This window comes from Lipophrys pholis (assembly GCF_963383615.2).
Source record: "Lipophrys pholis genome assembly, chromosome: 8".
NCBI lineage: Eukaryota > Metazoa > Chordata > Actinopteri > Blenniiformes > Blenniidae > Lipophrys > Lipophrys pholis.
The window spans coordinates 25,702,183-25,728,833 of record NC_137630.1 but is presented as its reverse complement, the minus strand read 5'-3'; the positions used below and the strand labels follow the sequence as shown (position 1 = coordinate 25,728,833).

General features: G+C 41.2%; 3 protein-coding genes across 4 annotated transcripts; 1 reads left to right on the top strand and 2 right to left on the bottom strand.

Moving 5' to 3' along the window:
* Nucleotides 1-302: 302 nt before the first annotated feature.
* LOC308112797 (putative chitinase 10) lies at nt 303-16,066 on the bottom strand. The gene is made up of 27 exons (XM_080468560.1): nt 16,015-16,066; nt 15,592-15,916; nt 15,442-15,498; nt 15,196-15,361; nt 14,681-14,805; nt 13,176-13,367; nt 13,067-13,119; nt 12,781-12,985; nt 12,627-12,683; nt 11,839-12,004; nt 11,629-11,753; nt 11,426-11,549; nt 10,662-10,844; nt 10,454-10,570; nt 10,221-10,353; nt 9,864-10,134; nt 6,954-7,015; nt 5,800-5,826; nt 5,498-5,702; nt 5,344-5,400; nt 5,053-5,218; nt 4,848-4,969; nt 4,643-4,766; nt 1,732-1,914; nt 1,488-1,598; nt 1,272-1,404; nt 303-720 (listed from the first exon to the last, which is right to left on the bottom strand). Exons 1-27 carry the CDS (start codon nt 16,037-16,039, stop codon nt 389-391), a joined length of 3,846 nt encoding a protein of 1,281 aa, XP_080324686.1. The 5' UTR covers nt 16,040-16,066; the 3' UTR covers nt 303-388.
* An 889-nt stretch (nt 16,067-16,955) lies between these two features.
* LOC308113239 (N-fatty-acyl-amino acid synthase/hydrolase PM20D1.2-like) lies at nt 16,956-18,061 on the top strand (the record flags this gene model as incomplete). The annotated part of the gene is made up of 3 exons (XM_080469312.1): nt 16,956-17,076; nt 17,164-17,263; nt 17,932-18,061. The coding sequence occupies 3 exons, from the start codon at nt 16,956-16,958 to the stop codon at nt 18,059-18,061; spliced, it is 351 nt and encodes a 116-aa protein (XP_080325438.1).
* Nucleotides 18,062-18,739: 678 nt separating this feature from the next.
* LOC308113237 (chitinase-3-like protein 1) lies at nt 18,740-26,570 on the bottom strand. 2 transcript variants are annotated; one of them, XM_080469309.1, is made up of 14 exons: nt 26,235-26,329; nt 26,030-26,079; nt 23,381-23,466; nt 23,273-23,299; nt 22,971-23,175; nt 22,817-22,873; nt 22,526-22,691; nt 22,321-22,442; nt 22,116-22,239; nt 21,244-21,426; nt 21,000-21,110; nt 20,784-20,916; nt 20,096-20,232; nt 18,778-19,929 (listed from the first exon to the last, which is right to left on the bottom strand). In XM_080469309.1, the coding sequence occupies exons 3-14, from the start codon at nt 23,403-23,405 to the stop codon at nt 19,693-19,695; spliced, it is 1,527 nt and encodes a 508-aa protein (XP_080325435.1). In that variant the 5' UTR covers nt 23,406-23,466; nt 26,030-26,079; nt 26,235-26,329; the 3' UTR covers nt 18,778-19,692. The 2 variants fall into 2 exon arrangements, with proteins under 2 accessions (XP_080325434.1, XP_080325435.1); XM_080469308.1 differs by having other exon boundaries at nt 18,740-20,232; nt 26,235-26,570.
* Nucleotides 26,571-26,651: the final 81 nt, after the last annotated feature.

Here is a 26,651-nt window from a genome sequence, read left to right as displayed (position 1 = left end):
GTTGCAAGGAAACAAAGGTAAGTTCCCCCCTAAATCCATCGAGGTTATCCAACAAAAGGAAATACAAGTTACACCTCAAAAAGCTAGAATATTTGTAGAAAGTCAATCGTTTGGCCAGTTATTTCTATACTCACATTCAGGTTTCTAGCATTTTTGATACAGAAGTTACCAACAAGAAGTTTCACTGTGTATAATTAGATTTTGGAACAATTTGACTTCCTTTATATTACACATTTTTGAGAAGCTTCTGTAGAGTCAGAGTCCCCCCCCCCCCCCCCCCCCCCCCCCCCCCCACCCCCATAGTTATGAAGAGTTTGATTTTTTTGGGGATTAACAGTAGATTCATGCAAACACACAAAGTCAACAGGCTTGTGTCGGTTTTGTGCCTTTACGGCCAATCACAGCATTTGCATGTGTCTCGAAAGACCAGCCCTGCTACGCAGTGTTGGATGTGTGTGATGCCGTGGCCACAGTTGTAAAAAGAGCCTGGGACACTGGGGTTGGGGTAGAGTCCATCAGCCCTCGATACACAGAAGTCCTGATTGTTGGATGACGGAGCGGTGGGAGTTTCGGGCTCTGGAGTTTTGGGCTCAGGAGTTTTGGGCTCTGGAGTTTTGGGCTCCGGAGTTTTCGGCTTTGGAGTGGTGCGGCGTTGAGTCTGTGGCCGAGGTGGTGTCACTGGACTTTTGGTGGTTTTTGGATCAGGAGGTGGTGGCACATCTGGTGGGAGGAACAAAAGTTATGAATTTTAAATTCAGTGAATTGTTGGATGGGGATTCGTTGATATTTCTGTGAGCCGTTTACATGCAAACTAGAAGTCATTTAATGATATGCATCTGATCAGGTCCATGTCATGATCATGTTGATTATGATAAATCTGATTACACCTAGATTTATCCTCAATACTCTGATGTCTTTGTGCATGTATATCCTTCAATAGGATTTTTTTTCTCCCTGCTATAGCTATGCACTTATAAGATATAATTAAAGTAGTCACGTGAGAAAGACAAAAGACAACAAACATGACATGCAGGAGCAGAAAGTTGACGAAAAATAATTCTTGGAGTGAAGAGGAAAGACAATTCATGTAGAATGAAATGAAAACCCTCAACACAGATGTTTCCCGGCGCAAGACATTTGAGTACCACATCTCTACATCCAATGATCACTTTTCTGAAGTGCCTGTAAACATGTGTGATCTAATACTTTCAATGATCACATTACTCTTATTATTTATCAATGGCCATGAAAACAGGCTTATTGCTTCTTACTTGAAAGCAGATGAGAGTACAGACAGCGGATGAAGGGATAGTTTCCCTCTCCACAGAACCGCCCGTTGAAGTCATCCAGATCTATCGCCCAGACGAAGGCGCCACCAAAGTTGTTTTCTTTGATGTAATTGGCCTAAAGGAACAATAGCACGACCACAATATTTCACTTGGTATTTGGCTACAGAGCTGATGAGCAACATCGAATGTTGTACATACCTTGGCACTACAGCTATCTTCATTGTCATATCCGACCCATTCGTTTTCTTTGGTGGCATATGGGACTTCTTGAGCAAAGCGAACAGTGGCTCCTCCAAGAAACATGCAAATCTAAAAGAAAACCAGCATACACATATTAAGTCTTGTTAAAGCTGTGGTTAGTGTCTTCTAGCAGTCACCTAAAAAAGGCGAATAACAAGACAAAGAGTGCAGGTTCTAATCAATAAACAATCCCTAGTATCACCTCATAATATGACCAGAATCCGGGTTCCTTTGTGAAAGCGCCAGCAGAGGCGGTGCCACAGACAGGCGCTCCAATCTCACTGGACTGAGTGGCCAGTCGAAACGTTCGCCCGTATGTTGCAAAGCCCATATTGAGCTTTTCTGAAGGTACACCCAAGTCACGCAAATACATCAGGGCAGAGTCCTAGAATGTAAAAATAACAAAGTGAATAGAGAGATAGTGGAGGAAAAATAATGGCATGCTTCAATCAACCAGAGTCATTATAAGACTGGTCTATTGGTGATGTTGAGTTATCAGAAAAGGAATGCAAATATTGCCTTGTTAATTTGCTTTTTTCTACAATTGGTCCTTAATACACTTTATCAGCCTTTTAAGCTCGCTATCTTGGCTTCTGTTGAATGTTGCTTTTCTTGTGCCACTTTTTCATCAACTACAGCAATCAGGGAACTATCTTTAGCGAAAATAAGAACAGTGTGTCTTGAAAGGGATGATGTTGCCCTCACAGAGGAGCCATCTCCTCAGGGTTGAGTGCATTTGGAGTTACAAGAAGAGACTGAGGGATTTCCTCAGTCAAGTATCCACAGAAGATCTGTGGTCTGTTTTTCCAACATCCACACAGAGTGCTTAGAAAAAGTGCCTACAAAGGTATCAAAGTGTCACCAAATACCGATTTTCTGTTCAGTCACTTTTTATTATCCATCCATCCAAACTCCTCAGGGAAGTTTGGAAAGAAGGAAGGAAGGAAGGAAGGAAGGAAGGAAGGAAGGAAGGAAGGAAGGAAGGACGGACGGACGGACGGACGGACGGACGGACGGACGGACGGACGGACGGAAGGAAGGAAGGAAGGAAGGAAGGAAGGAAGGAAGGAAGGGAGGGAGGGAGGGAGGGAGGGAGGGAGGGAGGAAGGAAGGAGTCTACAGTTTAAAAAAATGAATTAATGCCCGGGTCCCCTTGCGGCGCCTTGTTTGGGGGGGTGTGGCCCCCCGGGTCCTAGGCCGGCCGCTCGGGGGGTGGGGTGGGGCAGCGCGGGGGGTCCAGCTGGGCCAAGGTCCTAGCGACGGGGGGACCCCCTCCCTCAGAACCCTCCCTGCCTTACCTCACCTTATATTACCCCACAATAGGGAACAGTGGGGCGGTGCCTAGGTGGGGGGTCCAGGCTACTTAATTGCGGTCTGGGTCCTCCCCCGACTTTGCACCACCCACAATTTTAACCACACTTAGTCATGCAGGGTCTTGAGGGGGTAAGCCGCTTTCGGGGTTCTGCCGCTTGTCAGCGGTAGAACACCCGGGCCCCGCTACCCCCCAATTTTAAACCGCACCATAGACACACACATCGCATCCACCTTTTCAAAACACAAAAACACACCCTTACATACATCCAACACACATATAGGGCAGGGGAAGGGCGGGAGACGTGGCTCCCCCCAGCACCTCCCGCTGGGGTCCCGCCCCGGCCCGGGGTGAGTGCGGCTGGAGTGCGGGGGGCGCGCTCCCTCGGGCGTGGCGCTTGTGGGGGGGCTGGGGTGCGGTGCTCCTTCTCCACTTGCTGTTGGATTGGTGGAGGTTGGGATACCGCGGTGGCCGGGAGGGGGCCCGGCCGGCGGCCTGAGGGTGCGAGAGTCATCACTCCCCCCCCCGTTCCGTGTGTGTGTGTGTGTGTGTGTGTGTGTGTGTGTGTGTGTGTGTGTGGGTGTGTGGGTGTGTGGGTGTGTGCGGGGTGGGTCATGGGTTGGGTTTCCCAATCAAGACCCGGGGGGAGGGGTTATGGGGCGGGTGGATTATGAGGCTCCTGGGGGTGTAGAGTTGACTGTTCTCCGACCGGGGCCTGCGCCGGGCTTCGCTTTCCTGGGTCTGGGGGCGGGTCTGGGGGCGGGGCTGGTCCGGGGCGCGGCGGCTGGGGCCGTCTCTGCCTTACCGGGTTGGGGGGGGGGCGGTGGGTGGGCCTGTTCCCGGGGGTGCGGTGGGACTCGCCGCCGGAGTTGGGGGGGCTCTCGGCCCGCTCGGCCCGGGGGCCCTGCTCCGGCCTTTTCTCGGCTTGGCGGCTTGGGTCGGGGCCTGGGGCCCTGTGCCCTTTGTCCTTCTCTTGTGGGCCCCTCTTGCCTGGGGGGGATTTCTCTCTGCATTCTCCGTCGGGTGCTTTTTGGGCGGGGGCGGGGCTCTCTGGGGTGGTTCGCTGGGGTCTCCCCGGGCCTGGGGGGCTTCTGTCTGCCGGGGTGGCGGTGTCCGGGCGCGGTGGCCTCGGACCCCGGGGTGTCACCACGGGTCCCCCCACAACAGTTCCGGCCACACCCAGTGGACAAGCCACACACACTCACATACACGCACACACACACACACACACTTTCACTCCTCACGAAAGGTGCTTCTGAAGTTGCTTGTTGTCTGTCATCATTTGCTCAAACTTTAAAAATCATGTTCCTCTTTTGTTGTTGCCTCTTTGTTATTTCATGTTCCTGCTTCACGTTACTGTCTAGATAGAGCTGCTCAGGCTGGTTAAATCTAGGAAATCATCTTACTGTCTAGATAGAGCTGCTCAGGCTGGTTCAATCTAATAACAGTTGGAAAGTATTTGGATGAGTGTGATTATTGCAAATAATATATGTAGCACAACAAGGACATTGTATGTTATCCCCTTCCCCCCACCCCCCTCCCCCCTCCCCCCTCGACTTTCTTCTCTCTCTTCTCTTCTCTCTCTCTTTGTGCGTTCCCCCCCGGTCGTGTACGGCAGCCATGCCAGCTTCTGACGGAGAAGGCAACAGGAGGAGACTCCAGGTCTCTCCCTGTTGCAAGACCAAAAACTGTTCTGACTCCGAAGGCTCTCAATCACATCATATTGTTGGCCCAAGCTGCCGAACAGGACAAGGGCGAAAAAAAAAAAAAAAGAAAAAAAAAAATGAATTAATGTACTCACAGCATTCAGGTAAATGTGATATCCAGTCTCTTCAGGCCTTTTGTACAATTGACTGTGATGACCAGTGACACTCTCCCAAGCGCCATGAAAGTCATATGTCATCACATTAATGAAATCCAGATACCTGATTAAAGAAAAAAGTGAGATTGGGTTCACCGAAACAGCTCTTTCTAGAGATAACAACGATTTCAAAGTATCACCGTACTTTACGATCTCAGCTTCATAACTGGTTATAAGCGATTGTCTTGAAGCAGGCACAGCAGCAGTGATCAACAATGTGGGCTGGTTAGTTGATTTTCCATTGTCCTCGTAGGCCTTCCGGAGCTCCTGTGAGAAACAGAGTGGAAGAAGAGTCACTTCATGATTTACGTGGAGCCGTTGAACATCAGAACAGTCATTATTAATCTGACCTTGCATAGCAAAGTGAATCGGCGCTTGTCACCCGGTGGGCTCCCTCTTTGTGCAGGATATTCCCAGTCTAGGTCTAGTCCATCAAAACCAACATTTCTCAGAAATGTAATAGAAGACTGGATGAATGTACGTCTGTTGGCTCCTGTTGACACCATTCTGGAGAACCTGTGGAGCGATACGAAAAAAGAAAGTTGCTCTCAAAGAGACACATCTATACATACTTGTACGGTATATACAGGGTATTAACAGCCACTCATAACTTTTTAAATAAATAAATAAATAAAAAGTACATTTTTGATCCAGTAGTCCAGCCTCCCACTGCCAGAAGAGTTTTAAGATTTGGATTCCTGTGGGAATAGATGTATAGATTAATTCAGCTGCAAGATAGTTTTGTTTAATCACATTTTATTCACAATGATGCTGCAGGGGCAAAAACGAACTGACCTTTTTTTCAGCCCATTGATGGATGCATAGGCCTCTAAATCATTGGCTTCAGTAGTGACCAATCTATTCATCGAATCAATGGCACCAAAGGCAAAAATGATGTGGGTACAAAGGTTTGGATCGATGTCTGAAGGCAAAAACTTCCCATCACCTTCTCTGTATTGCGACCAGTTGGTGAAATAACACATGAGCTTGAAGGATGAGACTGGACACGATGGGGAAAAAATAAATTGTTTATTTTTCATTTCAATAGTCACTTATATTTCTGACTGTCAAAAGTGAGTACATGTTGCGTAACTCACCCAAACCGCCAAACCCAAGACAGAGACCTATAAAGTGTGAGACTTGGTGAATATTTGGTTGAAAGTATTATAAAGAAAAATAATTGGATGCTTTCCTTTTCACCTTACCCGCTATCAGAATTAGCTTCAACATGGTGGTTGAGCCTTTAATGGGTCACGTCAAGTCAAGAAGGAGATGAAGGATTGGTCTTTTGCTGAAGGAAGAATTGACGAGGAACAATAAACACAAACTGCAACAAGAAAGCATTTATCATGATGCCTCACGTGATCATTAATGTTGAGAACACCATCGGAAAGTAATTACAACGTCCTAACATCCCAGAGAACTACAGCAGCTGCAAAATAGTTTTCTGTCATCTTTTCATTCCATTTGCATGACTAATGAGAAATCAGTCAATACATGTAAGCTACAAATTCATTTCTTGCACTTGTTGTGGGAATCGTCAAGCTGTGGTGCTTCCTGCATTGAAATGCAACATATATGGTCATTAATCTAAACCAATCATCCAAACATGCCTGTCCCCTATTAAAAAAAAAATCCACAATTCTTTCTGAGTTAGCTGCTTTTACCTGAATCACACTAAAACACAGTTATTCAATGTTATGTCATTTCCAAATATGAAAGTTTGATATTTGGAAATTGCATTTATTTTGAAAGTGCAAATAATGCTTTAAAAGACAAATGTAAAAACCATTGCTTTGGGCAGTGAGTATTATTGAAATTACTCAAGCATAATTGGTCTGACATTGGGATGAACTAACAATCTTGAATTAACATTAACTTCACAACAACTACATCTGCATGTCTGTAGTTTCATATCAGTTGTTCTGCTGCTGCTTCTTGTTGTTGTCACCAGCATCTGCTTCTTTCAAGAACTTCTAATATCCAGATTGAGAACCAAAATGGTGCCTGGGAGATTTCAGGAGGTTAGATTCTTCTGCTCTTCATTTATAATTCATGACTTAAATACTGTGGATTAAAACCTTACAGCAAAAGCTGCCTCACCTTTTTAATCACCTCAAATTATATGTGCATCCGTAATTGCAGGGTACAAATATTACAAAAGAACAGATGAGAAAGGAGTGGCGTTTTTGAGAAAATGTAGACACACCCGAGCTTTACTAACGATTGTGACCTTATAAAGTTGCCTTGCCTAGTGGTATTTCCAGGGAGTGAGATGTGCTAAAATAAGCAGGAGGTTGCTGCTGAGGCATTCTGCAGTGGAAAAACAAACTCCCAAGTAGCGCAAAGCAAATAGTTTGTGTCACTTTCTTTAAATAAATTACAATAATTATAACCTCATTCACAAAAATGTATGATGGGAAATCTAAGGGAAGATCCTTGTGCAACACACCCCCTAAATACACACTGAAGACCTTGTTGAGCTTATGTGATACAAATTATTATTATATTATGCAGCTGTCAGTGTCTCAAACAGTGACACCTGTAAGACAATTATTTTTAATGTCAGTGAATTACTGATTTTCTTTGCAACGTGGGAAACAATGCCCGTTTGACATTTGCTTAATTATTCTATATTTCCTATATGATGAGACACGTCACAATCTTAAGAATATAATGTGGTTGTATATTGAATGATAAACTAATTTAGAAGCGTTGTAATTAGCTTTTTCTATTGAAGTTATCGTCAAAGTTCTTATTTTTATTTATTTATTTATTTTTTCGCCCTTGTCCTGTTCGGCAGCTTGGACCAACAATATGATGTGATTGAGAGCCTTCGGTTTTTGCTCTTGCAACAGGGAGAGACCTGAAGTCTCCTCCTGTTGCTGCCTTTATTAGAAGTTGGCATGGCTGCCGTACACGACCGGGGGGGGGAACGCACAAAGAGAGAGAGAGGAGAAGAGAAGTTGAGGGGGAGGGGGGAGGGGATAACATACAATCCCCTTGTTGTGCTACATACATTATTTGCAGTTATCACACTGATAAAATACTTTACAACTGTTATTAGATTAAACCAGCCTGAGCAGCTCTATATATACAGTAAGATGATTTCCTAGATTAAACCAGCCATCGTCAAAGTTCTGCTGGTAGCAGTGCTCAGTCACAGATTCTTTATTCAGAGACTTGTTCCCACGACAAAGACGAACACATAGCGTCTGTCTTTTAAAGAAAAGGTTCATCATGCTGCTGAGACCAGGTGTTTTAACGTCCTTTTGGAAGACATTAAATTTACTCACAAGTTTCAATAAAGTAAATCAAATCCAACCTTTCTTGCATGACAAAATCTTTTTGTTGTGGAAAAAAAAAATCATATGGAAGTCTGTGCCATCAACGAGACTTTGAAAAAAGACTTCAGACTGCTGATCTTGCAGGTTTTTTTGGGCGGGGGGGAGGATTTTCCAACGAGGAAAGTTGAGTTGTGTTGTAGATAACAGATGCCATTTATACGAAGTTAACTGCAGATGAGCATGAATCAGTGAATTTGAGGAGTGTGTATTGATGGGCAGATTACAGAGTAGTACAGTGTGCAGTGGTGTGTTCTGGAAGAGATTGGTGGCAAATCAGAACGCAGAGTGATAAAGGAAGCTCGTGTGGAGCTGTCCGACAGGGTGATCTATACAGAGTCTCACTAGAATCAAACATGAGGAGGATTGTCGTGTTGATTAAGGGAAGTCTGAGATGGTTAAAGGAGAGTGCAATCAAACTAACATTAAAGTTAAATTTAAGATACATACATTTTTTAAGGGAATATACGTTAAAGGCTTCGCTTACCTTTATCACCTCTTGATGTCGCCTTCACAAAATCTCAATGCTCTTGAGAACTGTTGAAAAAGAACACGAAGAAGGATATTTTGAAATCACACTGTGCATGGAGGAACAAATATTATATATGAGATGTTTTTGAGCTTTAGCATGAAACAAATACATTTACAACTGAAAAGAATACTGTGAACTGATGTTCTTGAGTCAATAGTACCTTCAAAGTTCTTCTGACATCCTTCTTGGGTTTCAGGCATCAATCAGGCAGCAAGTGACTGTGCGTGCGTTAGTGAGGGAGGTTAAATATTTATAGTAAGGAAGAATGTGGCTGAACCTGTGGGTAGGACTACGTCAGTGAGTTATTCAATAATAAGATTCATTCATTCATTTTCTTCCGCTTATCCGTTTCCGGGTCGCGGGGGTGACAGTCTGAGCACCATCACCCAGATCACATCGCACCATTTAAGAGCCTTCCTGCAGGTGGTGAGCCCACGGGAAGGTGGCGCCCGGCGTGGGACACGAACCCACTACCCTGAGATTTTGAGTCTCATGCTCTACCAACTGAGCTAGCCGGGGGACATAATAAGATTCCGATTCCTAAATTAAAATTTTTTTTTATAAAAGAGCTGTTTTGGTCCAAACCGCAAACACAATGGAAACCCGAGGTCATATAATACCTTGGGTGACGCACCCAATGAGTTAAAATACCTGACCTTTCCACCATTTGATTAAACTAGCCTGTCAAGTCTAGTGAACAGCATGGATTGATGGATTGACAGAGTACATTAGAAGAGAATAGAATCAATCCCTAGATGAAAACAGGCACACCCTGGGTAAACAAAGAGAGACAATCATACCTACATAAAAATATCAAAAGACTCTCTCTCTCTCTCTCTCTCTCTCTCTCTCTCTCTCTCTCTCTCTCTCTCTCTCTCTCTCTCTCTCTCTCTCTCTCTCTCCTGTGTAGGAGAAGACATCAGGATGCTTTAAGTGTACAAAACAAGAGTGAAACTTGAAATGAAGACAGGGATCAGCCATAATCTTTTGATATTTTAGATTTATTGTAACATTGTGTGTTCTTTGCAGACTTATTGCAGGTGCTTTCAATAACTACTCATCTCACACACCCACCTCATCTGTAATATTTCTGTGGCTTCTGACAGCATGAGCACTAAAAAACAAACCTACACCCATCCAATGATCATTAAACTGAATTATAACACCTCATTGGGAATGTTGAAAGATCTAGTTAGGAGATTGTAAATCAACAAACTCTTCGGAAGTTCAACATTCTTGTTTATGTTTTTTTTTTTTTTTTGTCATTTCAAGGTATTTTTAGGACAACTCGCAGCATGAACAGCTGTCTCGAAAGACTAAACCAGCCGGGCAGTTTTGGATCCAGGTGATGCCATTAGCACAGTTGTAAAAAGAATTTGGGGCATCAGGTTTGGCATAGACCCCACCGATCTTAGACGCACAGAAAGTATCACCATTGGCATTGGATGAGGTCGGTTTTGTGGGTCTGGGCCTCGATGGTGTGGGACGATTATCTTGATTCGTAGGCAGAGTGACTGGATTCAGTGAAGATTGTGTAGTTGGAAGAGGAGAAAGATCTAGAGAATTAAAAAAAAAAAAAAAAAACGGTTTAGATTATATGTTTTATTTAGCACACTATACTAATACATACTTTTTTTCTTACCTGAGGCCAAAAGAGAGTGCAGATAGCTGATTAGGGGATAATTTCCTCCTCCACAAAACTGCCCATTGAAGTCATCCAGATCCAGAGCCCAGACAAAAGCTCCCCCAAAATGATTGTTTTTCAGGTATTGAACCTAAAAGAACAATAACTGAATTCCTTCTACCAAAGTCTTTCAACTGTAAAACAATCAATAACGTCTTACATGTGGTTTGAGGCTACAGAGTTGCGTATACCTTGGTATTGAAGCTTTCCTGGTTGTCGTATCCGACCCACTCTCTGTTTTTGGTGGCATACGGGACTTTTTGATCTTCGATTAGATGAACAGCAGCCCCTTGAAGAAAAGTGCAAATCTAAACAGAGTGTTAGGATTTATGTTAAAAGCACTATCGAAACGCAGCAGTGGCCTAAAAGTAAAATAGCATCGACATTTACTGAGTTCACCTCGTAATAGGACCAGAATCCACCCTCGCTCGTGAAAGGACCAGAAGAGGCGGGACCGCTGGCAGGCGAGCCAACCTGACTGGACTCAGTGGCAAGTTTAAATGACCTCCCATATGTGGCAAAGCCCATATTGAGTTTTTCCACAGGGGTTCCCTTGTCCCGCCAATACCTCATCGCAAAGTCCTGAAATTTACAATGAAAGAAAGTCAAAGTCTCATTGAAATGCTGTGTAACTTTTACCAATGCTGTGCATCAGTAATTGTGTTTTTCCACCAATCAGGCCTCCTGTGAACAATATAATAGAGGGGAAATGGTAGTACTCGTTCACCAGTTTAGTGAATTCAACAAATACCAATTTAACATCAATCACAGGAGACTTTGAGCAAAAAACAGCTGAAACAATAAACACGAGACATTTATGTTTGGTTCACACAATTATTTGTCTTATATTTATTCACCTCATTGATTTGTGAGCCACAATTTTTATTATGTTTATCAAAAGGTTTAGCAGCCTAAACACTTGGTTTACATACATTTAAAAAATATAGTTGCCCTCATTTGTTCTTTTGAATTAATCAACACATCACCCGTTAAACTTCTTGAGTGCTCTATCAAAACTATGGCAGCTGTGCAAAGAGTAGCTCCTCCAAAGATTTTTCCAGTTTTCCAGAAAATATGTTCTTCATTGTAACAGCAATAGAAGCAGCGATAGCATGAAAACAGTACATATTTATATTTAAAGAAAATCAAAATCCTTTACTCACAGTGTTCAAGTAGACATTATCGCCAGTATCTTGGGATCCTTTGAATAAGGGGCTGTGATGTCCTGTAACGCTCTCCCAAGTACCATGGAAGTCATATGTCATCACGTTAATGAAATCCACATACCTGATGAAGGCATAAAAATCCCAGTTCACAGAAACCAGAGTGTTATAGGGATAATGTGCAGGATAAAGTGCCACCATACTTTGCAATTTCTGCAACTTCATAACCAGCATCTGTGGTTCCTTTCCCAGCTGCCACAGCAGCAGAGATCATCAACCTCGGCAGCCCAGTTGATTTTCCCTCAGCCTCATAGGCTTGGAGGAGCTCCTAAAAACCATAAAATGGAAGGAAACCACTTCAGGGTTTATCATAACTGGTGTTTGAACGTCATACAAATGATTTTTAAATCGACCTTGCACAGAAGGGTGAATCGCTGCTTGTCTTCCAGTGGGCTTCCTCTTGCTGCAGGATATTCCCAGTCCAGGTCCAGCCCATTGAAACCATATTGTCTCAGCAGTTTGACGGAAGACTTGATAAAAGTGTCTCTGTTGGCTGGTGTTGATACCATTTTGGTGAATCTGGGTAGCAATTTACAAAAAGATAATTGCTGTCAGAAACTTGTATATGGAGAGAAAGTCTGCACATCCCTTTCAACATTCTCCACATTTACTCTACAATAGAGGTTTTATTTTTAATCCTCCAAATTCTTCCCACAAAATCTGATTCTCAGGTGAGTTTTTTGTTTTTTTTAACTTTACCATCAAAGATTTTTTTACTCATAGGTTCATATCCATATACACCCTTAGCACACTTCTCTCTCTTGCACAAAAAATAAAGATACTTAAAGTCAACATCAAGTTGCTGCTTCAACTTGTTTGCATCAGATTTCCACAATACTGATCAGTCTTTTGATCCCGTAGTTTTGACTTTGCTGCAAAATGTTTTGTCTTTTGGAGGAAACTTTATGTGTTGGCAAACCTTAATGACGTCCCATCAAGTGAATTTACTACAAGTGGAATTCATCAACGTGAGCATTAAACAAAGCACTTAAGCAGAAGAAAAATTATTTCAGTATATTTGTACTAATAGCCTATGATGTCATAAAAGGGGAGCAGGTACAAAGGTGTGCGCAGACATTCAGAATCGACTAGATAAACAGAAGATTAAACTCTATTTATGACTGATTACAAAATAACACACTTTTGTGTTCCAAAGTTCCAGCCTCCAACAGCCAGCAGAGTTTTGAGGTTTGGATTTCTATGGGAAGAGAGATTATGTCAGTTGCTATGACTTGTTTTGTGTTAAAAAATTTTTTTTATATAAAAATTATATTAATGTAAAGAAAGGAACCAACCTCTGTTTGAGTTCATTGAAGGATGTATAGAGCACATCGTCATTCCATTCTATAGTAGCCAACTCATTTGCCTCATTGATACCAGCAAAGGCATAGATTAAGTGAGTGCAAAGGTTTGGGTCAATATTTGAAGGCATAAACTTCCCAGTGCCAGGCCTGTATTGTGACCAGTTGGTAAAATAACACACAAGTCTGTAGGATGAGACTAAAAAGAAAATGTTTATTAATCTTTGAAGGGTATCTCTGAATGTAACAAGTGAAAAGCTATTCTGCTAAATGAACTCACCCAAACTGCCAAGACAAAGCCAGAGGCCTAAAAGTTTGGACATAAAGTCAGATGGAAATATCAGACGGTATTGAGGAATTTTTTCATGCCGAGAATTATTATGGCTTACCTGCGATCAAAATGAGCCGACTCATGATGGTTTTGCTTGAATGTGCTCTTGCAAAGTGAAAAAGCAAAGAGCTGAATAGCTGTCTCTTGTCTCACACAAACCATGACAATCATTAACTCTAAACAAAGAAAAACATCCTTTGGTTGAGGCCATGAAATTGTTGCTTCATCCAGGTGATTCAAATAAAAGCAGCTGATTCCCCCCAAAAAAAAGAAAAAGAAAAAAAAAGGGTTTTATCATAAACATTTCAGTGCGTAACAATTAAAAAATAAATAAATATATAGCTTGCAATTTTTTTTGTTTTTGATAATACAACACAAAACTTAGTGCTACTTTTCAGATCTAGAGAGGAAGAATAACAAATGTTGCTCTGAAAACCAAATCGAATACAATATTCTTTGCTACCGAATGCAAATTTTCATCCACAACTTAATATTGCTTGTAAGAAATACTTGTAAAAATCAAGATAGGATACTAAAACAATACTCAGTAAGGTGAGGCTGATTCAGGATAATTCACTTCTATTTTATTAAACATGTCCTACCAGTGCAGTGCTCATAAACACATTTTCTTTCCTAAAAAAGACGTTTATTCATGGCCAGTCACAGCAATCACACGCAGCATTGTAAACAAGATTCGCAGGACATTTCTGAATGTATGTAATTCCATTCCGGGTGCTGGGGTGGTTGTTTCAAATTGTGTTGCTGTGGGAGACTTTACAGTGGTTGTAGAAGTTGTTGGTGTGGTTGTTTCAAATTGTGTTGTGGGATACTTTGCAGTGGTTGTAAGATCTGTTGGTGTGGTTGTTTCAGATTGTGTGGTTGTAGGATCTGTTGGTTTGGTTTTTTCAGGTTGTGTTGTGGGATACTTTGCAGTGGTTGTAAGATCTGTTGGTGTGGTTGTTTCAGATTGTGTGGTTGTAGGATCTGTTGGTGAGGTTTTTTCAGATTGTGTGGTTGTAGGATCTTTTTGTGTGGTTGTTTGAGATTGTGTGGTTGTAGCATCTGTTGGTATGGTTATTTCAGATTGTGTTGTGGAAGGAGTTGTTGGCCTACATAGTTCGGCCAGGGCGGTTGGCACAGTTGAAACAAATTTGTTCGGCCAGAACAAGCTGGCCGAAGGAAATTATGTCATTTTGTTCGGCAGGACCCCGCACTGCTGAACTTTCGTCTCGTTCTTATGGAGTATGAAGAGGCCTTTACTCACATTAAAGCTTTTCGTCTTAGAGCTGCTCAAGACAATTTTCAACTTATCAGTGACTTTATCAATAGAGCTTAGTTTTTTTCTTTTTTTTTTAATTGAAGATAATAACTTTTTAGAGTGGTTAAATATCAATTACTAATGGACTTTTTGTAGTAAACCTTGTATATAAGGTTGCACTTTGAATGAATTGGTTATTCTACAGTGTGTGAAGGATCTTTCAGTATTGTAGCATTATGAAAACACACTGCATGGTAACTGCAGCATTTCCTTATAATGTCCCTGACTCCGTCAAACAAACTCACTTTGACACTTCGGCAATCTCATAGCCGTTGTCGATGTTTGCCTTCCCAGCTGCAACTGCAGCTGTGAGCATCAGACGAGGTCTCCTGGTCTCAGCAGCTTCTTTTTCAAAGGCAGCCACAAATTCCTAAATGAATTGGAAAAAATAGTCAAGGATAATGTGTATTTGTCTTTAAGTGACCATATATTGCCCATTTTTTCAGCAGAAGCTACAGCAACATTAGCTGTGCAACACAATGATTAAGATGCTGCTTGAGCTGGATTTTTAAACATTTCTGCTTTAAACTTCTCTCATGTAATGAGATAAACATGAATGTGTTTTGCTCCTTGCCTGCTTACCTCCAATTAAATCAAACAGTAACCTGACAGAACACGGAATATAAGCAAATATGTTACCAGCCACAATAAAGACAATACTAAAACTCCTGCAGAGTATCAGCTATATGGTTGTCCTGTAATATTCTGAAAGATATTCTCAATGCTACGGAGTAGGGGAAGTATAGATTTTCAATCTGACCCGGCAAAGCTCTGTGAACCTTCTCTTGTCCTCTGGTGGGCTTCCTCGTGCTCCTGGGTACTCCCAGTGCAGGTCCAGGCCATCAAAGCCATGCAGTCTGAGAAATCTAATGGAAGACCGGATGAACCTCTGGCGTTTGGCGGGCGATGAAGCCATGATGGTAAATCTAAGACAAATACAACAATTTACAGCAACTGTGATATATAACTTTATATTAGAAAATAAAATCTGTGTGTGTGGACTCACTGTGAGGTCCCAAAGTTCCAGCCTCTGACCGCTAGCAGCGTCTTCAGATGAGGGTTACTGTAAAAAAAACCAAAAAAAAAACAATTTCCAATTATTCCCCAAAATTGCTCAGCTTTTGTTTATTGTGAGCACTAATGAGGAACAACTCACCTTCTCTTGAGTGTGTTGAAGGACCTATACAGATGTTCATCGTTCCATTCGAACGTTGCCAGCTTGTTTGAAGGGTTGACGATTGAGAAGGCGTAGATCAGGTGAGTGCAGAGGTGTGGATCTACATTAGTAGGCAGATATCTGCCTATCCCTGGTCTATACTGGGACCAGTTGGTGAAATAGCACACCAGTTTTGTTGAAGACACTTTTGGAGAACAGAAATAATTAGTGTAGTTTTGTATTTTAATAATAAAGAGTACACACACATATTTATATACCAATACTTTAGCCATACCCGTTTGAAGACATATCAAAAGTGACAACCCTGAAAGAAAAAAAAGCCCCCACCAAACATATTCATATGTATTCTTGCACAGTCAATACCTTTAAATAGACAAAAATAACTACTACAAAGTGACTTACCAGACAAAATAGTTAGTCGAGCCATGTTGTATGAACTCTGAATTTTCTTCTGCGATACCTGCAACAACAACAGCAAAAAAAAGAATTTTAATTGCATTTGGAACAACTGAAATGTAACTGCATTGTCATGTATTAAGCAGAAATTTTTGTTGTCCCTCTATCTAAAAAAAAAAAAAGAAAAAGCTGTGAAATGGCAACCTGTCTACTGACGACTGGCCGGCTGTGCTTTGGTTTCCAGCAGGAGTCATTTTTATAGGCACGATACGGAAAGGGCAAAGGCTGCATGCCAGCGATGCTTCTGAAGATATCGCTGTAGTCAATTTTCTTTTGATTCAAAATAGCTGACAAAAGCTGATCACAAATATTTTTATGGCTGGATGATCAGAGTCTGACGCCATCCAAATCTTTCATTATTTAGTTCCTGCGGTCAGAGTTTGTGTAGATAATAGGGCCTGATGGAATGATCACTGACCGTGGTTATAAAAACAGTTTTATGACAGTGTCCATGGCCCTTTAGATTTGTTATCACCTGCTTGCCCTTTGTATTAAACTTTAAATGAAGAAGGTCATAATCATCACCCCAAAATAATTTCGGATTAGCAAAGCCTAACATTTATTACACCTTCATATGTGAATATGACTAACAACATAAGAAAAGATTCACCTCAGAGAAAATGAATATCAGCTGTTCAATTTGACGTCCATTTATGTTTGAACGTTGATAAACGAAACAAAAAAGCTACGGATGTTGATTCACTCGGCACAATCATTACAAGAGGTAAAATGAGAAAATATTTTTTTTATTTTTTTTTGAACTACTTAAAATGTAAAATCCCAGGTTCGTGGCACTGAGCTCTCACAGTTCGGTTAGGTAATATTTGTGCTTCGTCATCGAGGTCCTGGACCTCATTCAGGCTACAGTCGGTGACGAGCGGGTCAAGATGGAGCTGGTCGATGGGTTTGATCCCCTGCCAGTCAGCTCTGCTGATGAGAAGGCCTTTGGCTTCCAAGTCATCAAGAAAACCTTGTTGGACATGTTTCCGTCGGTCACAGTAGCTCCAGGTAGAGTTCAAACGGATGTTCCTCGTTGAAAGAGTTCTTGGGTTCAAAGTGTTTGATTAAGCGACTGTGTTGTGTTTGGATGTGCAGGGATCTGTGTGGGGAACACAGACAGTCGACACTTCCGAAACCTCACCAGTGATATCTATCGCTTTTCGCCTCTCTGGTTTAAACGCGGTGATCCTCCGAGGTAAGATTTTTTTCGCTTTTAACAAGGCCTTCTGGGATCATGTTGAATAACAAAGGCCAGGGACTGGCTCGCTCATTAGGAAACATTGGCACGTGCTGATTGCGCTGTGGCCTACAGGGGGCGCCACAAACTCGGTAATAATTTACCTTGAATATTCTGGCACAGAGCGTGCTATAAATCTATTACTTAGCCTTGTGAAGAATTCAGACCTCTGATTTATTGACCTGAACATGAACGCATCACACGGCACAGACGGGAGCAGCTTGCTGCTCTGAGCAGGTCAACAACGATGGAGAATGAAACAATAACAGAAATACACAACCAACCAAATTAAAGACAAATTCCTAGGAAATAATGTCCCATAATCATTTGCGCTGCATAATAACAAGTAAGTTTGGGGGGTCTTTACTGCTATAGATCATTCGTAAAGATTAAGTCTCTTCAGTATGTGTCTACATTGACCTACTCTTATTATTTGTTTTATTTACTTCTGGCTGGCTATAATGTTTTTCCTGCTTTTGATAATCAATCAAATGCTCATCCCGTTTTCATGTTAACTGGTAAATGTTGCTTAGTATACATCGTTGTTGAAGTTTTTCAAGAAATCATTTTCATGTTGATGTGTTTGTGGTTTTTTTAAGCATGTAAATTGGGTTTTTCCTTCTTAGGATCCATGGCATCAATGAAAGGATTTCCAAAAAGAACTACGAAGACTGTGTACAGTTTTTCTTCAGTCTGATTCAGAACTTTGACATTCAGAAGCTTCCCGACTCGCACAGCTCGGTTCATGAACTCTGAGAAAGTGACGGGATTTGTAGGAAAAAGCAAACGATCCGCCCGAAGTTCCCCCGAGGTGTTCGGCACCACTCGGTTCTGTGACGCACTGGTTTCTAAAGTGTGTGGCGCCAGGCGCTTTGAGAAGAAATCATGACGAAAACGGATAACTTATAAGTATAAAACCGCTAATTATTAAGAGACATTTTCAGACCATGAGTCATTCTTAGTGGAGAAGTATTCCAACGCATTGTTACTGATTGAAATTGATATTAAATATCTGCATTAAAAGCTCTGATTCTCAGTCTCATAAAACTGAAATTCTTTTTAGTGCGAGAAGATGCAGTGTTGACCTGCGATTGTGGATTTACTTAAAAGCACCTTATCGTACAGAAATAAAGTCCTATGACCTGTATTAATTTTCTAATATATGTTGCTATTATAAACAGAAATAAACACAGTTTTTCATTCTGAAATACCTTCTTTACTGGTTTTTACAGTTTGAATAAACATGTGCCCAAAACATATTTTTACTGTTCATTACAAATGAAACAGAAAGATGCTGCTCTTTGTGCAAATGCTGTATTTTTCAAATTTTTTAAATAATTTAGTTTCTCTGTCCTGAATCAGGTCAAGAAGTTGGGTTATTGTGAAATGTTCTTGCACTGACAAATGAGTTACACTGATTTAATAAAAGCTCGACTCGCACTTCTTTTTATGCTCTTGTTTTTTTTGTCTTCTTCACCATGCCAGAATATGTTTTCAGTGTTCAGCAGGTGGGTGTAATGTTCACTCATGTGAGGACATCGACATTGCTTTGCTTAAAAATTTGATTTATACGATTTGTCTGCTCTCGTTCCCAAGATTTGGCTGAACAAGAGCATTAAGGTAAATTTGACAGAAAAGATGTGTTCATGCTATGAAGCTATTTTATGAGCCTCACAATGCAACCTGCAAACTCCAGACGGTAAAGATCCGCCAACTCCCACTGGAACCGTATTGATTTGATTCATTCATTCATTAACTTTGAATTATTTGCAGTCCACATTGGGGGGAAAAAAAGAGGTGCGTAGAAAGTGCTGTGTCTAAATCCCTCAGAGGCAACAACATATGTGCAGTTAAAAAAACTAAAATTCAAAATCTTCTAGTAGTCCAGATAACCTGACCCCAGACTGAGGATGGACAAAAACCATCAATCCAGATGTTACACACTTGAATACATGAGATGACATCTTGATTTATGTTTGCTGACTGACACCTTTATTATATGATACAATTAATCAACACCCACAAACCAACATCAGTTTTTTTTTTGTTGTTGCAAGGAAACAAAGGTAAGTTCCCCCCTAAATCCATCGAGGTTATCCAACAAAAGGAAATACAAGTTACACCTCAAAAAGCTAGAATATTTGTAGAAAGTCAATCGTTTGGCCAGTTATTTCTATACTCACATTCAGGTTTCTAGCATTTTTGATACAGAAGTTACCAACAAGAAGTTTCACTGTGTATAATTAGATTTTGGAACAATTTGACTTCCTTTATATTACACATTTTTGAGAAGCTTCTGTAGAGTCAGAGTCCCCCCCCCACCCCCATAGTTATGAAGAGTTAGATTTTTTTGGGGATTAACAGTAGATTCATGCAAACACACAAAGTCAACAGGCTTGTGTCGGTTTTGTGCCTTTACGGCCAATCACAGCATTTGCATGTGTCTCGAAAGACCAGCCCTGGTACGCAGTGTTGGATGTGTGTGATGCCGTGGCCACAGTTGTAAAAAGAGCCTGGGACACTGGGGTTGGGGTAGAGTCCATCAGCCCTCGATACACAGAAGTCCTGATTGTTGGATGACGGAGCGGTGGGAGTTTTGGGCTCTGGAGTTTTGGGCTCAGGAGCTTTGGGCTCAGGAGCTTTGGGCTCAGGAGTTTTTGGCTCTGGAGTTTTGGGCTCAGGAGTTTTGGGCTCTGGAGTTTTGGGCTCAGGAGCTTTGGGCTCAGGAGTTTTGGGCTCTGGAGTTTTGGGCTCAGGAGCTTTGGGCTCAGGAGTTTTGGGCTCAGGAGCTTTGGGCTCAGGAGTTTTGGGCTCTGGAGTTTTGGGCTCCGGAGTTTTCGGCTTTGGAGTGGTGCGGCGTTGAGTCTGTGGCCGAGGTGGTGTCACTGGACTTTTGGTGGTTTTTGGATCAGGAGGTGGTGGCACATCTGGTGGGAGGAACAAAAGTTATGAATTTTAAATTCAGTGAATTGTTGGATGGGGATTCGTTGATATTTCTGTGAGCCGTTTACATGCAAACTAGAAGTCATTTAATGATATGCATCTGATCAGGTCCATGTCATGATCATGTTGATTATGATAAATCTGATTACACCTAGATTTATCCTCAATACTCTGATGTCTTTGTGCATGTATATCCTTCAATAGGATTTTTTTTCTCCCTGCTATAGCTATGCACTTATAAGATATAATTAAAGTAGTCACGTGAGAAAGACAAAAGACAACAAACATGACATGCAGGAGCAGAAAGTTGACGAAAAATAATTCTTGGAGTGAAGAGGAAAGACAATTCATGTAGAATGAAATGAAAACCCTCAACACAGATGTTTCCCGGCGCAAGACATTTGAGTACCACATCTCTACATCCAATGATCACTTTTCTGAAGTGCCTGTAAACATGTGTGATCTAATACTTTCAATGATCACATTACTCTTATTATTTATCAATGGCCATGAAAACAGGCTTATTGCTTCTTACTTGAAAGCAGATGAGAGTACAGACAGCGGATGAGGGGATAGTTTCCCTCTCCACAGAACCGCCCGTTGAAGTCATCCAGATCTATCGCCCAGACGAAGGCGCCACCAAAGTTGTTTTCTTTGATGTAATTGGCCTAAAGGAACAATAGCACGACCACAATATTTCACTTGGTATTTGGCTACAGAGCTGATGAGCAACATCGAATGTTGTACATACCTTGGCACTACAGCTATCTTCATTGTCATATCCGACCCATTCGTTTTCTTTGGTGGCATATGGGACTTCTTGAGCAAAGCGAACAGTGGCTCCTCCAAGAAACATGCAAATCTAAAAGAAAACCAGCATACACATATTCAATCTTGTTAAAGCTGTGGTTAGTGTCTTCTAGCAGTCACCTAAAAAAGGCGAATAACAAGACAAAGAGTGCAGGTTCTAATCAATAAACAATCCCTAGTATCACCTCATAATATGACCAGAATCCGGGTTCCTTTGTGAAAGCGCCAGCAGAGGCGGCGCCAGAGACAGGCGCTCCAATCTCACTGGACTGAGTGGCCAGTCGAAACGTTCGCCCGTATGTTGCAAAGCCCATATTGAGCTTTTCTGAAGGTACACCCAAGTCACGCAAATACATCAGGGCAGAGTCCTAGAATGTAAAAATAACAAAGTGAATAGAGAGATAGTGGAGGAAAAATAATGGCATGCTTCAATCAACCAGAGTCATTATAAGACTGGTCTATTGGTGATGTTGAGTTATCAGAAAAGGAATGCAAATATTGCCTTGTTAATTTGCTTTTTTCTACAATTGGTCCTTAATACACTTTTATCAGCCTTTTAAGCTCGCTATCTTGGCTTCTGTTGAATGTTGCTTTTCTTGTGCCCCTTTTTCATCAACTACAGCAATCAGGGAACTATCTTTAGCGTAAATAAGAACAGTGTGTCTTGAAAGGGATGATGTTGCCCTCACAGAGGAGCCATCTCCTCAGGGTTGAGTGCATTTGGAGTTACAAGAAGAGACTGAGGGATTTCCTCAGTCAAGTATCCACAGAAGATCTGTGGTCTGTTTTTCCAACATCCACACAGAGTGCTTAGAAAAAGTGCCTACAAAGGTATCAAAGTGTCACCAAATACAGATTTTCTGTTCAGTCACTTTTTATTATCCATCCATCCAAACTCCTCAGGGAAGTTTGGAAAGAAGGAAGGAAGGAAGGAAGGAAGGAAGGAAGGAAGGAAGGAAGGAAGGAAGGAAGGAAGGAAGGAAGGAAGGAAGGAAGGAAGGAAGGAAGGAAGGAAGGAAGGAGTCTACAGTTTAAAAACATGAATTAATGTACTCACAGCATTCAGGTAAATGTGATATCCAGTCTCTTCAGGCCTTTTGTACAATTGACTGTGATGACCAGTGACACTCTCCCAAGCGCCATGAAAGTCATATGTCATCACATTAATGAAATCCAGATACCTGATTAAAAAAAAAAGTGAGATTGAGTTCACCGAAACAGCTCTTTCTAGAGATAACAACGATTTCAAAGTATCACCGTACTTTACGATCTCAGCTTCATAACTGGTTATAAGCGATTGTCTTGAAGCAGGCACAGCAGCAGTGATCAACAACGTGGGCTGGTTAGTTGATTTTCCATTGTCCTCGTAGGCCTTCCGGAGCTCCTGTGAGAAACAGAGTGGAAGAAGAGTCACTTCATGATTTACGTGGAGCCGTTGAACATCAGAACAGTCATTATTAATCTGACCTTGCATAGCAAAGTGAATCGGCGCTTGTCACCCGGTGGGCTCCCTCTTTGTGCAGGATATTCCCAGTCTAGGTCTAGTCCATCAAAACCAACATTTCTCAGAAATGTAATAGAAGACTGGATGAATGTACGTCTGTTGGCTCCTGTTGACACCATTCTGGAGAACCTGTGAAGCGATACGAAAAAAGAAAGTTGCTCTCAAAGAGACACATCTATACATACTTGTACGGTATATACAGGGTATTAACAGCCACTCATAACTTTTTAAATAAATAAATAAATAAAAAGTACATTTTTGATCCAGCAGTCCAGCCTCCCACTGCCAGAAGAGTTTTAAGATTTGGATTCCTGTGGGAATAGATGTATAGATTAATTCAGCTGCAAGATAGTTTTGTTTAATCACATTTTATTCACAATGATGCTGCAGGGGCAAAAACGAACTGACCTTTTTTTCAGCCCATTGATGGATGCATAGGCCTCTAAATCATTGGCTTCAGTAGTGACCAATCTATTCATCGAATCAATGGCACCAAAGGCAAAAATGATGTGGGTACAAAGGTTTGGATCGATGTCTGAAGGCAAAAACTTCCCATCACCTTCTCTGTATTGCGACCAGTTGGTGAAATAACACATGAGCTTGAAGGATGAGACTGGACACGATGGGGAAAAAATAAATTGTTTATTTTTCATTTCAATAGTCACTTATATTTCTGACTGTCAAAAGTGAGTACATGTTGCGTAACTCACCCAAACCGCCAAACCCAAGACAGAGACCTATAAAGTGTGAGACTTGGTGAATATTTGGTTGAAAGTATTATAAAGAAAAATAATTGGATGCTTTCCTTTTCACCTTACCCGCTATCAGAATTAGCTTCAACATGGTGGTTGAGCCTTTAATGGGTCACGTCAAGTCAAGAAGGAGATGAAGGATTGGTCTTTTGCTGAAGGAAGAATTGACGAGGAACAATAAACACAAACTGCAACAAGAAAGCATTTATCATGATGCCTCACGTGATCATTAATGTTGAGAACACCATCGGAAAGTAATTACAACGTCCTAACATCCCAGAGAACTACAGCAGCTGCAAAATAGTTTTCTGTCATCTTTTCATTCCATTTGCATGACTAATGAGAAATCAGTCAATACATGTAAGCTACAAATTCATTTCTTGCACTTGTTGTGGGAATTGTCAAGCTGTGGTGCTTCCTGCATTGAAATGCAACATATATGGTCATTAATCTAAACCAATCATCCAAACTTCTTTTTTTTTAAACATGCCTGTCCCCTATTAAAAAAAAAATCCACAATTCTTTCTGAGTTAGCTGCTTTTACCTGAATCACACTAAAACACAGTTATTCAATGTTATGTCATTTCCAAATATGAAAGTTTGATATTTGGAAATTGCATTTATTTTGAAAGTGCAAATAATGCTTTAAAAGACAAATGTAAAAACCATTGCTTTGGGCAGTGAGTATTATTGAAATTACTCAAGCATAATTGGTCTGACATTGGGATGAACTAACAATCTTGAATTAACATTAACTTCACAACAACTACATCTGCATGTCTGTAGTTTCATATCAGTTGTTCTGCTGCTGCTTCTTGTTGTTGTCACCAGCATCTGCTTCTTTCAAGAACTTCTAATATCCAGATCGAGAACCAAAATGGTGCCTGGGAGATTTCAGGAGGTTAGATTCTTCTGCTCTTCATTTATAATTCATGACTTAAATACTGTGGATTAAAACCTTACAGCAAAAGCTGCCTCACCTTTTTAATCACCTCAAATTATATGTGCATCCGTAATTGCAGGGTACAAATATTACAAAAGAACAGATGAGAAAGGACAAAGGAGTGGTGTTTTTGAGAAAATGTAGACACACCCGAGCTTTACTAACGATTGTGACCTTATAAAGTTGCCTTGCCTAGTGGTATTTCCAGGGAGTGAGATGTGCTAAAATAAGCAGGAGGTTGCTGCTGAGGCATTCTGCAGTGGAAAAACAAACTCCCAAGTAGCGCAAAGCAAATAGTTTGTGTCACTTTCTTTAAATAAATTACAATAATTATAACCTCATTCACAAAAATGTATGATGGGAAATCTAAGGGAAGATCCTTGTGCAACACACCCCCTAAATACACACTGAAGACCTTGTTGAGCTTGTGTGATACAAATTATTATTATATTATGCAGCTGTCAGTGTCTCAAACAGTGACACCTGTAAGACAATTATTTTTAATGTCAGTGAATTACTGATTTTCTTTGCAACGTGGGAAACAATGCCCGTTTGACATTTGCTTAATTATTCTATATTTCCTATATGATGAGACACGTCACAATCTTAAGAATATAATGTGGTTGTATATTGAATGATAAACTAATTTAGAAGCGTTGTAATTAGCTTTTTCTATTGAAGTTATCGTCAAAGTTCTTATTTTTATTTATTTATTAATTTTTTCGCCCTTGTCCTGTTCGGCAGCTTGGACCAACAATATGATGTGATTGAGAGCCTTCGGTTTTTGCTCTTGCAACAGGGAGAGACCTGAAGTCTCCTCCTGTTGCTGCCTTTATTAGAAGTTGGCATGGCTGCCGTACACGACCGGGGGGGGGAACGCACAAAGAGAGAGAGAGGAGAAGAGAAGTTGAGGGGGAGGGGGGAGGGGATAACATACAATCCCCTTGTTGTGCTACATACATTATTTGCAGTTATCACACTGATAAAATACTTTACAACTGTTATTAGATTAAACCAGCCTGAGCAGCTCTATATATACAGTAAGATGATTTCCTAGATTAAACCAGCCATCGTCAAAGTTCTGCTGGTAGCAGTGCTCAGTCACAGATTCTTTATTCAGAGACTTGTTCCCACGACAAAGACGAACACATAGCGTCTGTCTTTTAAAGAAAAGGTTCATCATGCTGCTGAGACCAGGTGTTTTAACGTCCTTTTGGAAGACATTAAATTTACTCACAAGTTTCAATAAAGTAAATCAAATCCAACCTTTCTTGCATGACAAAATCTTTTTGTTGTGGAAAAAAAAAATCATATGGAAGTCTGTGCCATCAACGAGACTTTGAAAAAAGACTTCAGACTGCTGATCTTGCAGGTTTTTTTGGGCGGGGGGGAGGATTTTCCAACGAGGAAAGTTGAGTTGTGTTGTAGATAACAGATGCCATTTATACGAAGTTAACTGCAGATGAGCATGAATCAGTGAATTTGAGGAGTGTGTATTGATGGGCAGATTACAGAGTAGTACAGTGTGCAGTGGTGTGTTCTGGAAGAGATTGGTGGCAAATCAGAACGCAGAGTGATAAAGGACGCTCGTGTGGAGCTGTCCGACAGGGTGATCTATACAGAGTCTCACTAGAATCAAACATGAGGAGGATTGTCGTGTTGATTAAGGGAAGTCTGAGATGGTTAAAGGAGAGTGCAATCAAACTAACATTAAAGTTAAATTTAAGATACATACATTTTTTAAGGGAATATACGTTAAAGGCTTCGCTTACCTTTATCACCTCTTGATGTCGCCTTCACAAAATCTCAATGCTCTTGAGAACTGTTGAAAAAGAACACGAAGAAGGATATTTTGAAATCACACTGTGCATGGAGGAACAAATATTATATATGAGATGTTTTTGAGCTTTAGCATGAAACAAATACATTTACAACTGAAAAGAATACTGTGAACTGATGTTCTTGAGTCAATAGTACCTTCAAAGTTCTTCTGACATCCTTCTTGGGTTTCAGGCATCAATCAGGCAGCAAGTGACTGTGCGTGCGTTAGTGAGGGAGGTTAAATATTTATAGTAAGGAAGAATGTGGCTGAACCTGTGGGTAGGACTACGTCAGTGAGTTATTCAATAATAAGATTCCGATTCCTAAATTAAATTTTTTTTTTATAAAAGAGCTGTTTTGGTCCAAACCGCAAACACAATGGAAACCCGAGGTCATATAATACCTTGGGTGACGCACCCAATGAGTTAAAATACCTGACCTTTCCACCATTTGATTAAACTAGCCTGTCAAGTCTAGTGAACAGCATGGATTGATGGATTGACAGAGTACATTAGAAGAGAATAGAATGAATCCCTAGATGAAAACAGGCACACCCTGGAGAAAGAGAGACAA

Coding starts and splice junctions, on each gene's coding strand:
- LOC308112797 (XM_080468560.1), bottom strand. CDS start 16,039: ATGGCTCGACTAACTATTTTGTCTG. Junction 13,368..14,680: donor GAGATTGCCGAAGTGTCAAA/GTGAGTTTGTTT, acceptor GGGGGGAATCAG/CTGCTTTTATTTGAATCACC. Junction 10,571..10,661: donor GATTCTGGTCCTATTACGAG/GTGAACTCAGTA, acceptor CACTCTGTTTAG/ATTTGCACTTTTCTTCAAGG.
- LOC308113237 (XM_080469308.1), bottom strand. CDS start 23,405: ATGTTGAAGCTAATTCTGATAGCGG. Junction 22,692..22,816: donor TGGACTGCTGGATCAAAAAT/GTACTTTTTATT, acceptor ATCGCTTCACAG/GTTCTCCAGAATGGTGTCAA. Junction 21,427..22,115: donor ATCACATTTACCTGAATGCT/GTGAGTACATTA, acceptor TTTACATTCTAG/GACTCTGCCCTGATGTATTT.